We start from the raw sequence: 13,483 nt of genomic DNA on the forward strand, positions 1-13,483 counted from the left end.
TTGGTTGTTTTTCCAGACTCTTTTGTGTAGTCTTCCAAAGGCGCTATTTGCCTTGGCGAGTCTGTTGTCTATCTCGTTGTCGATCCTTGCATCTGATGAAATGGTGCAGCCGAGATAGGTAAACTGGTTGACCGTTTTGAGTTTTGTGTGCCCGATGGAGATGTGGGGGGGCTGGTAGTCATGGTGGGGAGCTGGCTGATGGAGGATCTCAGTTTTCTTCAGGCTGACTTCCAGGCCAAACATTTTGGCAGTTTCCGCAAAACAGGACGTCAAGCGCTGAAGAGCTGGCTCTGAATGGGCAACTAAAGCGGCATCGTCTGCAAAGAGTAGTTCACGGACAAGTTTCTCTTGTGTCTTGGTGTGAGCTTGCAGGCGCCTCAGATTGAAGAGACTGCCATCCGTGCGGTACCGGATGTAAACAGCGTCTTCTTTGTTGAGGTCTTTCATGGCTTGTTTCAGCATCATGCTGAAGAAGATTGAAAAGAGGGTTGGTGCGAGAACACAGCCTTGCTTCACACCATTGTAAATGGAGAAGGGTTCAGAGAGCTCATTGCTGTATCTGACCCGACCTTGTTGGTTTTTGTGCAGTTGGATAATCATGTTGAGGAACTTTGGGGGGCATCCGATGCGCTCTAGTATTTGCCAAAGCCCTTTCCTGCTCACGGTGTCAAAGGCTTTGGTGAGGTCAACAAAGGTGATGTAGAGTCCTTTGTTTTGTTCTCTGCACTTTTCTTGGAGCTGATTACACATGTACAACCTGATGAAACAGCGTTTTCTGGTCTTGGTGCAAAAGCATGTAAACCACCAGATGTACCACACATGGAGACAAACAATACGCATGCAGAACAAACATATATATGCAAAAATAAATAAATAAATGTTGATTCGTACATATTAGAGTCTCAGATGGTTGGTGTGAACAGTTCCTTTAATTCATTGTTCAGTGTTCTCACTGCCCGTGGGAAGAACCTGTGGCTTGGCCTGGTGGTGCTGGCTCTGATCCTCCTGTAGCTCTTCCCCGATGCGAGCAGCTGAAAGATGTGAGCTGGGTAGAAGGGGTCCTCAGTGATTTTGCACATTGTTCAGACAATAATCCTGGTAGATCACATCTACCCCACTGATCCACTCTGCGGCTCTCATGGTCCTGTGGATTGATCTCTGATCCATTTCTCTGCAGCAATCATATCACACTATGATGCAGCCGGCTAGGACGCTCTCGATAGAGCTCTTGTAGAAGGCTGTCAGGATGGAGGCCAGTGCCTTTGCCCGCTGCAGTCTTCTTGCACCTTCTTGACAAGTGAGGTGATGTGGCACGATAGGGCACTTCTTAAGTTGATTCCAAGGAACTTGGTGCTCTCCACTCTCTCCACTACCAATATGCATTAGAGGGTGGTCATTCCTGATTGTCCTGAAGTCCACAATCATTTCTTTTGTCTTGTCTGTGTTGAAATTCAGGGGACAGGGCCTAGCAGTCGGGAGAGGAGAGGACAGAAGATAGAAGACAGAAAAGAAAAGAGTCGGGGGCAGGTAGGAAAACTTTTTTTAAAAAGTCTCTTACCAGGGCCTGAGGGGAGGAGTCGGCGTTGGAGGCGGCCATTGGTCGGGAGGCCGTGCAGGTGAGCGTATCGGGAAGGTAAGGCGTTTTAAAAAGGCTTTTACCAGGGACAGGGCCTAGCAGTCGGGAGGGGAGAGGACAGAAGACAGAAGACAGAAAAGAAAAGAGTTGGGGGCAGGTAGGAAAACTTTTTAAAAAAAGTCTCTTACCAGGGCCTGAGGGGAGGAGTCGGCGTTGGAGGCGGCCATTGGTCGGGAGGCCGTGCAGGTGAGCGTGTCGGGGTTAATTGGGTAAAAGGCAGATAAATAAGAGGCCCAGCGCGTGAGTGGCCCAGCGAAGGAGTGGGACTTCCAGGCTTTGGCTCATCAGGCTTCGGCGAAAGCAGGCGTAGAGAAAGACCTTCCTAGGTAAAGTGCATTGTGAGTACCCTACCATTAAAGGGCTGAGCCATGTCCATGGGGTTGGTGCTATGCTCAAGTTGCCAGATGTGGGAGCCATGGGTGACCTCCACCCTCCCAAAAGACCATATCTGTGCCAGGTGCAAGGAGGTGGGGTTCCTTAGGGGCCGAGTTGAATTACTAGAGCTCCAACTAGATGACCTTAGGCTCACCAGAGAGTGTGAGGAGGTTGGTGACAAGACCATAAACATTTCCACAGGACATACCTGCAGGTGATGTAATGAGACACAAGCATTTAGGAAAAAAATTAAAGAAATGGAGATGCAGCTAGATGATCTGAGGCTAATCAGAGAGAACGAGGAATTTATTGATTCAACACTCAAGGAAGTGCTTACCCCTGGATTGGGGGGGTCAGGAAAGTGGACTACTGTCAGGAGTGGGGCAAAAGTTGCTAGCTCTGTGGAGAGCACCCCAGTGGCTACAGATCTTAGCAACGAATATACAGTATTGGATGAAGTAGGGGAAGATAACCTGCCAGAGGTAGCGCCAAAGGAGACAGTGGTACGGAAGGAGAAGAAGGGGAACAAGGTGGTCATTGGGGACTCCATCGTTAGGGGAACGGACAGAAGATTCTGCAAACCTGACAAGTGTTCCCGTATGGTGTGTTGCCTCCCAGGAGCCAGGGTACGTGACGTCTCGGATAGGGTTCAGAGTATCCTGGGGGGGAAGGAGACCGGCCAGAGGTCCTGATACACGTGGGCACAAATGACGTAGATAGATTGAGGGAGGAGATCCTGAAGAGAGACTACCGTGAGCTCGGAAGGAGGTTGAGAAGCAGGACCTCCAGGATTGTAATCTCGGGGCTGCTTCCTGTACTGTGCGAAGGTGGGGGCAAGAATAATAAAATCAAGAGGTTAAACGTGTGGCTGAGGGAATGGTGCAGAGTGCAGGGATTCAGGTTCATTGACCATTGGGATCTCTTCTGGGGAAGACGGGACCTATACAGGAGGGATGGATTACACCTGAATGCGAAGGGGGCCAATATACTGGCAGTTAGGTTTAATAAAGCTGTCGGAGCTGATTTAAACTAATTTGGCAGGGGGAAGGGAACAGGACTGATAGGGAAGTAGATAGGAGAGAGAATATAGGGGTGGTTCCGATAGACGGTGAAACAATAAGGAATAAGGGAGCTAAAAGTGATAGGAGAATAAGAACGAATGCACCAAGAAACAAGGTGGAGGGAGAAAGGAGGTATGGCATCAAGGTATTGTGTATGAATGCAAGGAGTGTAAGGAATAAAATGGATGAGCTTGAGGCGCAAATGGCGATGGGACGTTATGACATTGTCGGAATAACGGAGACATGGCTGCGGGAAGGGCAGGATTGGGAAATAAATGTTCTAGGGTACACGTCCTTTAGAAAGGACAGAAGGTTAAGAAGAGGAGGTGGGGTAGCTCTGTTGGTAAGAAATGAGATTCAGGCATTTGAAAGGAAGGACATTGAAACAGGTGAGGTAGAGTCTGTTTGGATTGAATTAAGAAATTGCAAGGGCAAGAGGAATATAATGGGGGTCATTTACAGGCCTCCGAAAAGTAACTCAGATATCGGTAGTAGTATAAATCAGGAATTAAGAGTGGCATGTCAAAGTGGTAGCAATACGGTAGTTATGGGGGACTTCAACATGAAGGTGAACTGGGATAATCAGACGGGGGCAGGAACACAAGAGAGCGAGTTTATTGAATGTCTACGAGATACTTTCTTGGAGCAGCTAGTGGAGGAACCTACCAGGGGGAAGTCGATTCTGGACTGGGTGCTGTGCAGCGACGCAGACTTAATAAGTGACCTTGATGTAGGGGAGCCATTAGGGAATAGTGACCATGGTATGGTTACTTTTAAGCTGCAATTAGAAAGGGAAATGGAAAGGAAGTCAGAAGCATCTGTACTTCAGGTAAATAAAGGGAATTTTGCAGCTATGAGGGAGGAGCTATCCAAAATAAAATGGGAAGATACACTAGCTGGGAGGACAACTGGGGAAAAATGGCAGGTTTTTATGGACATTTTTCACAGGATTCAGGACAAATTTATTCCAAAGTGGAGGAAAGGCTCTAGGAGATGCAAATGGCAGCCCTGGCTAACTAAGGAAATCAAGTGCATTATCAAGTCCAAAGGGAGTAATTATAAGATAGCGAAGCGGAGTGGGAAATTAGAGGATTGGGAAACCTTCAAAGAACATCAGAGGGTAACTAAGAAAGCCATAAGAGATGGGAAAATGAAGTACGAGAGGAAATTAACAGATAATATAGCGGAGGATAGCAAAAGTTTTTTTAAGTATGTGAAGAGGAAGAAATTGGTTCGGTCTAAAATTGGCCCTTTGAAAATGGGCAGGGGTGAAATTACTACCGGAAACAAGGAGATGGCAGAGGAATTTAACAAATACTTTGCAACTGTCTTCACCAAGGAGGATATAGGTTATAGTCAGTTAGGGGGTAGTGGTCATGCGGTACCAAGAGACTTGGGGAACTTTACTGGGGAGGTAGGGGATCTAATGGATATCCGGATCCAGAAGCAGGAGGTTATGAGTAAATTGTTGGGACTGAGGGCTGATAAATCCCCAGGGCCTGATGGGCTGCATCCTAGGGTGCTTAAAGAGGTGGCTATGGAAATTGTGGAGGCACTGGTCGACATTTTCCAAAGTTCCATAGATTCCGGGGAGGTCCCTGAGGATTGGAGAGTGGCTGATGTGGTGCCGCTTTTTAAGAAAGGAGGGAGGGAGAAAACGGGAAATTATAAACCGGTTAGCCTGACATCAGTGGTGGGGAAGATATTGGAGTCCATCATAAAAGGAGAAATAGCAGAACACTTAGTCAGTAATAATAGTATAAGGGCTAGTCAGCATGGATTCCTTAAGGGTAAGTCATGCTTGACTAACCTTCTGGAATTTTTTGAGGATGTGACAAAGAGGATGGACTCGGGAGAGCCAGTGGATGTGGTGTATTTGGACTTCCAGAAGGCCTTTGATAAGGTAGCGCACGGGAGTCTAGTGGGCAAGATCAGGGAGCATGGTATTGGAGGTAAGGTGCTGACATGGATAGGAAATTGGTTAAGAGATAGGAAACAAAGGGTTGGAGTAAATGGGTCTTTTTCAGAATGGCAGGATGTGACGAGTGGAGTGCCTCAGGGATCGGTGTTGCGTCCTCAGTTGTTTGTAATTTATGTTAATGATTTGGATGAGGGGAATATAAATAACATGAGCAAATTTGCAGATGACACTAAACTGGGTGGCGGTGTGGGGTGTGAGGAGGAGGTAAGGAAAATGCAGAGGGACTTGGACAGGCTGGAGGAGTGGGCGGCTAAATGGAAGATGAATTTCAATGTGAACAAATGTGAGGTTATTCATTTTGGGGGAAGTAATAGGAAAGCTGAGTATTATTTAAATGGAGACAAGCTAGGGAGTGGGGAAGTGCAAATGGATCTGGGTGTACTTGTTCACCGGTCACTGAAGGCTAGCATGCAGGTTCAGAAAGCTGTGAAGAAGGCAAATGGAATGTTGGCTTTCATAAAGAGGGGATTGGAGTATAGGAGCAGAGACACCCTTCTGCAGTTATACAGGGCCCTGGTGAGACCCCACCTGGAGTATTGCGTCCAGTTCTGGTCTCCAAACTTGAGGAAGGACATACTAGCTATAGAGGGCGTGCAGCGCAGATTTACAAGGTTAGTTCCAGGGATGGCAGGGTTGTCATATGCAGCAAGGCTAGAAAAACTGGACTTGTATCCATTGGAGTTTAGAAGGATGAGGGGGGACATGATTGAGGTATACAAAATTATCAGGGGGATAGACAGGGTGAAGTCGGATTACTTGTTCCCAATGATGGGGGAGACGAGGACTAGAGGGCATAGTTTAAGAATACAGGGTAGGCCCTTTAGGACGGAGATGAGAAAACATTTTTTTACCCAGAGAAGTGTGAATCTATGGAATGCTCTGCCACAGAGGGTGGTAGAGGCGGATTCGCTGACTATGTTCAAAAGAGAGTTAGATAAGACTCTTGTAGGTAACGGAGTTAAGGGTTATGGGGATAAGGCTGGAAAGGGGTACTGATGGTAATGATCAGCCATGATCTAAAATGGCGGTGCTGGCCCGACGGGCCAAATGGCCTACTCCAGCTCCTATTGTCTATTGTCTATTGTCTATTGTTATTCTCACAACATATCACAAGATTTTCCTCTTTTCTGTACTCTGACATCATTATTGCAGCTGAAGCCAACTCCATTTGTGTCATCTGAAAACTTGATGACTGATTTAGATCTGGATCTGGTTATGTAATCATGGGTCAATAGTGTGAACAGGAGCAGGATGAGCACACAGCCCTGAGTGTGCCAGTGTTCAGCCTGATCATGCTTAACGTTCTGCTACCAATCCGGACAACCTGGTCTTTCCATTAAGAAGTCCAGAATCCAGTTAGAGAGAGAGGTGCTGAGTCCTAGTAAGAACAGCTTCACCACCAGCCTCTGGGGAATGATCATATTAAAACATTTTATACATATTTTAAATGTAGACAGCACAGTAACAGGCCCTTACAGCCCATGAGCCTGTGCCGCTTAATTACACCCAATTGACCTACAACCCCCGGTGCGTTTTGAATGGAGGGAGGAAATCAGAACCCACATCGAAAACCCACATGTTCAAACTCCTTACAGATACATGGGATTCAAACCCGGTCCCAATTGCTGGCGCTGCCATAGCGTTGCGCTAACTTCTATGTTAACCGTGCTTCCATCTATGCATCTCTAGAAGCTTTCTCCCCTCAGACTCCTGCACTCCAGGGGAAAATGGTCTCAGCTTATCCAATCTCTCATGATAACACAAACCCTCCAGCCCAGGCTACATTCTCTATGATTCAAAGACGTCTCCCTCCCATCCAACACCAGGTATTCGAGTTCATTTAAATGAAAACTGCATCACATCCTCAAGCCAACCAGTAAGCATGAAAGTTGTAATCTTTGCCTTGACAGGAAAAGCACTATGTTTCCTTCCCCTTCTGATTTCAATTAAATATTTATAAAATCTTGACTTAACCACAGCTGATGACACAGGAAAGGGAAAAGCATGCAGAGAACTGGTCTCGGCAGCATGAGCAGAATTCTGCCTCTACTAGGTAAATATTAACTGTAATATTTCCCTTTCTCTCTCTGCTCCACTCCTTTTCCCACTATTTTTCTCCTCTCCCCACATCACCCTTCCTTTGCTTGTCCATCTCTTTCCATCTCCCACTTTACTCCCCTCATCCACTCCTTTCCTTCTACCTTGCTGACTTAAGGATTGGGAAGGCGTGTACATCTGGTGGAGAGAGCCAGTTTCGTAGCTCAGCGCCTGTATGAACAAGTTATTTGGGGGGCTTTTCAGCCAATAAGGCTGAGTGGGAGAATGAGGGTGGGCTCCGTTTATTTCAGATCAAACTAAAGGTTGGCAAACGCGTGTGGAATGAACAAAGAGAAGCAAAAAGGAACTCAGTATCAGAATTTATTGTTATAAACAAGTCATGAAATTCGATGGTTTGCAGCAGTGTCTTTATGCAAACGTTCAGATTATAACCGTCTTACAACATTACTATAAAAATAATAGAGCACAAAAAGTAAGGCAGCTTTTGGTTCATTGATTATTCAGGAATCTGATGGCAGCGGAGAAGAAGCTGTCCTTGTGCTGCTGAGTGTTCGTCTTTAGGCTTCTGTACCTTTTCCTAATGGTAGCAGAGTGAAGAGGTCCTTGAGGAGAGAGGCTGCTTTCTTAAGACACCTCCTCTCGATGGAATGGAGACTGATAGCTATGATGGCCCTTGCTCAGTTAAAAAATCCCTGGAGTTTTTTTTCCTGTCATGTGCATTGGCACCTCCATACCAGACAATGATGCAACAGAAAGAATGCTCTCCATAGTACACAAGCAGAAATTTTTGAGTGTCTTTGGTTTCATGCCAAATCTATTCAAACACCACATGAAGTAAAACCGCTGATGAGCCTTCTTCATGATTACATCGACATGGGGGCTCCAGGAGAGATCCTCAGAGATATTGACACCCAGGAATTTGAAGTCCTTGACCCTTTCCACTGTAATCCCCTCGATGAGGGCTGCTTCATGTTCTCCTGATTGCCTCCTGGACCACAATCATTTCCTTGGGTTTTGCTAACGTTGAGTGAAAGGTTGTTGAGACACAACTCAACAAGCTGATCTATCTCCCTCCTATATGCTTCATGGTTCTGCCAATATCCGTGTGCCATTGCTAAATTTGTACCTGGTATTTAAATTGTACCTAGCCACACAGTCATGGATGTAGAATGGGTTAAGCATGTGTTAATCGCCAGTGAGGTGGAGACATTGTTCCCTCTATGTACTGATTGAGGTCTTCCGATGAGGAAGTCAAGGATCCAGTTGCTGGATGGTGGGGGGAGGGTGCGCAGTGGCCCAGCATTTGGAATTCGTTGACCAACTCTGAGGGAATGATGGTGTTGAAGGCTGAGCTGTTGTCTATGAAGAGTATATTTTGCTTAAGAACTGATCTCTAAAAGTCAAAGTTAAAGATGAAACATTCTTTTCAACATTTAAAGCAAGATCAATGTATTATTTTTGTTTTGTACAATTTTAGAGAGGAAACAAAAAGGAAAGGAGCACCATGCAAAAGTTTGGGCATGCCAAGAGATTTGAGATAACTCTCAGATAACATTTACCAAGGTCTCAGGCCTAAATTAACTTGTTAGGGCTTGTTAGCTTGTTCACAGTCATGGTTAGGAAAGGCCAGGTGATACAAATTTCAAAGCTTTATAATGACTCCAACTCTTCAAACTTTGTCCCAATAGTCAACAGCCGCGGGCTCCTCCAAGCAGCTGCCCAGCACTCAGAAAATTAAAACAAATCATGCCCACAAAGCAGGAGAAACCTGGAAGAAGAGAGCAAAGTGTTTTCAGGTGGCTGTTTCCTCAGTTCCTAATGTAATTAAGAAATGGCAGTTCACAGGAACAGTGGAGGTCAGAGAGGAGAGGATAGGAACAGGAAGTTGAGGCAGATGAATGTGTGCTTGAAGAGTTGGTGCTGGGGCTAGAGGTTCAGATTTCTGGATCATTGGGATCTCTTCTGGTGAAGGTCTGATTGGTACAAAAAGGATGGGCTGCACCTGAATGGAAGGGACCAATATCCTGGTGGGCAGATTTGCTGGAGTTGTTGGGAGGGGTCTGGCAGGGGGTGGGAATCAGAATGTGAGTGCAGACATTAGGGTAAAGAACAAAAGCATGATGCAATGTGTTCTGAGTTGGTGATGAAGGACAGGCAGGGGACGAACATAAATGTAGCTAGTTGGAGGGGTTAAAATGTGTCTATTTCAATGCAAGGAGTATTTGGAATAAAGGGGATGGATGGAGCATGGATCAGTATGTGGAACTAAAATGTTGTGGACATTACTGAAACTTGGCTGGAGGAAGGGCAAGATTGGTTGATGAACATACTTTGGTTTAGGTGTTTTAAAAAGAATAGAATGGGAGGTCAGAGAAGGGGTCAGAGTAGCATAACTGGTCAGGGATAGTATCACAGCTATAGAAAGGGTGGAAGGGAGGTATCACTGGGCTGGGAGTAGTCTATAGGCCCCCAAATAGCCCTTGAGACCCGAGGAGCAGATAAGCAGGCAGATTTTGGAATGATGCGGGAAATACAGGGTTATAGTTATAGGTGATTCCAACCTGTAATATTAATGGCACCTATTGACTGCAAGAGGGATAGATGGGGCTGAATTTGTCAGGTGTCTTCAAGAAGGATTCATGACACATTATGTGGACCAGCTGCTGAGAAGAGAGGCCATACTGGATCAGGTACTGGGGAATGAACCTTGCCATGTGGGGGTGCATTTTGATAAGGGTGATCACAACTTCCTTAGCTTCAACATAGCTATTGAAAAAGATATAACAGTCAAACTGCAAAAGTGCTTAACTGGGGAAGGGCTAATTATGAAGGGATGAGGCAGGAATAGCGAGAATAAATTGGAAATGTATATTTAAGGGAGAAACCACAGATGTGATGTGGAGGAAGTTTAGGGACTGCTTGTGCAGGGTTCAAGTTAGGTTTGCACCACTGGAACAAGGAAATGATAGTAGGAAAAGGGGACAGTGGGTGATGAAACAGGCAACAAGTGAAGAAGAAGAAAGCATATAATTAGATATATGAAACAGGAAGGGCTGTGAGAAGGTTATGTTAGCCAGGAAGGAGCTTAAGAAAGGACTTGGGAAAGCTTGAAGGGGACATGAGAAGGCCTTGGCATGTAGCCTTAAGGAGAACCCCAAGGCATTCTATGTGTATGTGAAGAACAGAAGATAATGAATATGAAGATGGGGCCCAGGGTCAGTGCCAGAATGAGTGTAAGCAGGGGCACAGTCCAACAGTCGTAAACTCGCTCAGCGGGTGGGGGAGGAGGTGTACCTGTCAAACAGACGTAGACCTACTTTGTCCCTCTGATGTAACAGCTGACAGCACTGATTTTATTGCATGGAGAATCAATAGCATGTGTCAAGCTAGACTCTAGTGGTCTAAAGGATAAGTGAGGCAACGTGCACCTGGAGGCGGAGGAGGTTTGGAAGGTCCTAAATGAATACTTTGGGTCAGTATTCACAAGTGAGCATGGTGAGGCTGAAATTGAATAGGCTTGTGTGCTGGAAAATGTGGAGATTAAGGAAGCGGAAGTGTTCGATCTTCTTAAAGACATCAAGACAGGTAAGTCCCTGGACCAAATTTGATATACCCCAGGCATCTGTGGGAAGTGAGAAAAGAGATAGGTGGGGTAATAGTTATGATCTTTTAGTCCTCTTTGGCCATGGGAGCGTGCTGGAGGATTGGAGAATGACAAATGTAGTCCCTTTGTATTTTTTAAAATGGTAATAGGGATAATCTTGGGAATTATATATTGATGAGTCTTATGTCATAGGATCAGTGAGCATTTGGAGATGTACTCCAGGATAGCCAGCATGGGTTTGTAAAGGGAAAGTCATGACTCACGAGTCTAATTGAGTTTCTTGAAGTGGTAACAAAGATATTGTTACAGGTTATTATTGTATTTAATATATAAATGTTTTTAAAAGAGCTAGATTGTTTTTTGGGGGGTTAGTGTCGGTCAGCACAAACTGAGTAACACCACATCTCATTCAAAATGCAAGAGCTTGGCTAAAGCCAGTCATGAGGCACCAGGGGCTTTGCAAAAGACAATGGGACTGTTGGAAGGAATTTTTAAAAGGCAGGGTGCAAATGAATCGAAGCCCAGGCTCAAAGGCTGATAAAGATCTTTCAAAGATTGGGTTTGGAGGCCTACAAGGAGTTCTGGAGAGTGTGAGTGTGTGTGTGATTTTTAAAAAACCAAACAAGCACGAGAACCGACTTCTGCTGTGGCAAATCCCATTTTGAAGATGGGTTGTGAGTTCAGACTGTTGCAAAAACCTTTCTGGTCCTTACAAGAGGAAATGGCTAGAGTGTTTCTCCTAAAATAAGGGAAACAAAATGAACTCTGAAAGGTGAACTGGAAGAAGAGGTTATCCAACAAGCAATAAATCTCTCTCCAAAACTGAGTGGTAACCATTTACCTTTTCACTAGAGCCTGGGGAAGATTCCTAAATGTTAAATTCTGTGCACAGTATAAGAATTGCCTGATACCAGTGAACTTGAGAAGGCAGATTGCACTGTGAATCAAAAAACTTTCCTGAACATTATGTTAGAAATAGAAATACCTTAACAGAAATTGCTCGAGACATAAATTGAGAACAAAGAACATTTATTTTACAACAATGCAAAGTTGGGTGCTTCCCCTTACCCTGGGAATACACACATACACTGGGGCTCACCCAACTTTTATACAGTGAATTTCAGTATCAGAATACCCTCCCCCTTACATTCTTCTGCCCCCTGGATGGGTTTGGCATAGGCAATCCTTCCTGCCTACGTGCAGTTTCATTGGACTTGGAGGACCAGGGGGTATCCTGTCGGTGTCTTCTCATGTCATTATCCCCATTGTCCTTATTCACAACCTTGCCCTTGTCCCCATTCACACCTTTCCAACTCTGAGCTACAGTCTCTTCATATGCAGAGTTTGCTAATCCTGTCTAGGGTTTACTAATTAAATATGCATAACTTGATAAATCTGTGTATGGCTTACTTATATATGTAGAACTTGGTACTTCTGTCTAGGGCTAGGAGACCCTTATCTCATCCAGACTATCTCAACTTCCTACATTCTATTATTCCTTACCTCTCCTTATCTTATTCATATGGTGGGCTCACTGATCCTGTCGAAAGAACTAGAAGGTTCTTATCTTACATAGGCTGACTCTACTTCCTGCATCCTAATTTCCATGCTTAGCCTGTTCATACTGGTTTAATCCATCACTCCATGTGTCTGTACTAGTTTCCCCATCTTTCATATTTTTATGTCAAGTTTACTCATCTCTCACAATCCTCACTTCTCTTTTAGATCAGTGATACTGATCTCTCAAAAAGATCAGTGTTACTGATCTCTCACAATCCTCACTTCTCTTTTAGATCAGTGTCACTGATCTGTCAAATGAAATGTGCTATTGCTAAAGTTGGTCTTTCTCCCAGTGGGTCAATAAACGAATTGCAGTGTCATAAGCATCCATTTGGGAAACACACACCCCTTGGGTTATAGAAATAGGGGTCCGCAAAATCATGAAATGAATACCAGCCTTTAGGTAGGGGAGCACCACACTGACCAGAATAGTGAGTCCTGCTCCTATCAGGGCTGTGAGTATCAGGCTCCAGTTCTCAATAAAAAGTCTAGTCCATCCCACATCAGTCCAAGGTTGCCAAGTCTGAACATGGGCATGGGCAGATTCTTGTCGAAGTCCTGAAGCAGTGTCTTTAACCGCCTGACTGTTGTAAGCATTGTCAGTTCTGAGTCTCGCACAGACGCTGCCTCCAGCAGCCAACGAGCAATAGAGAGCCAGGCGGTTTCGTTGAATCATTGCTTGTAGCTGTCGTCTTTCTTCAGCCCCTACATTCAGGGCCATCGCCGTCCGTTTGGCGATGATCTCCAAAGCCACCTGGAGTCTGAACAAACGATTTAAATGCCCAGCAGCTTTAGTATTCTGGAGCTGTTTATTTCATTTACCATTGGGACTCCCCTTAAAGTAGTGGTATTTAAGAATTGAAATGGCTGTGTAACCCAAAGGATGCTCTACAATAGCACAGGTTGGGGAGGGGTGTTTCTTCTAACTTAATCTGTGAGTTGTTGCCTGCCTGTGAACATTAGCATATGTATCAACTCTCTCTCTGCCACATGTACAATCCTGACAATTATCCTGTCTGCCTTTGTGCTCACATCTGCTTTGTGCTAAACGTTTAAAACTGATCTTGTTAATATCTGCACAGTCCAAAATACCATTAAAATCATCATATTAGAGGTGTTCTGTTCCCCTGGTCCATATTTGAAATCTATATTAACCCCTACCTTACTATGATCGTACCCTATATCTATGCCCCGTCTACATTCTAAAG

The 13,483-nt window shown here is 45.0% G+C and overlaps 1 protein-coding gene across 2 annotated transcripts in view; it reads left to right on the top strand.

Annotated features, from left to right (window-relative positions):
* The first annotated feature begins 7,044 nt into the window (after positions 1-7,044).
* The window catches only part of LOC138758412 (adhesion G protein-coupled receptor E1-like), a 76,379-nt gene continuing 69,940 nt past the window's right edge, over positions 7,045-13,483 (top strand). For both annotated transcript variants that reach the window (XM_069927284.1, XM_069927285.1), the window contains exon 1: positions 7,045-7,106. In XM_069927284.1, coding sequence (XP_069783385.1) covers positions 7,058-7,106 — 49 coding nt within the window. In that variant the 5' untranslated portion in view covers positions 7,045-7,057. The remainder of the gene's footprint in view (positions 7,107-13,483) is intronic.

The sequence above is a fragment of the Narcine bancroftii genome, chromosome 3 (genome assembly GCF_036971445.1).
Source record: "Narcine bancroftii isolate sNarBan1 chromosome 3, sNarBan1.hap1, whole genome shotgun sequence".
NCBI classification, from domain to species: domain Eukaryota; kingdom Metazoa; phylum Chordata; class Chondrichthyes; order Torpediniformes; family Narcinidae; genus Narcine; species Narcine bancroftii.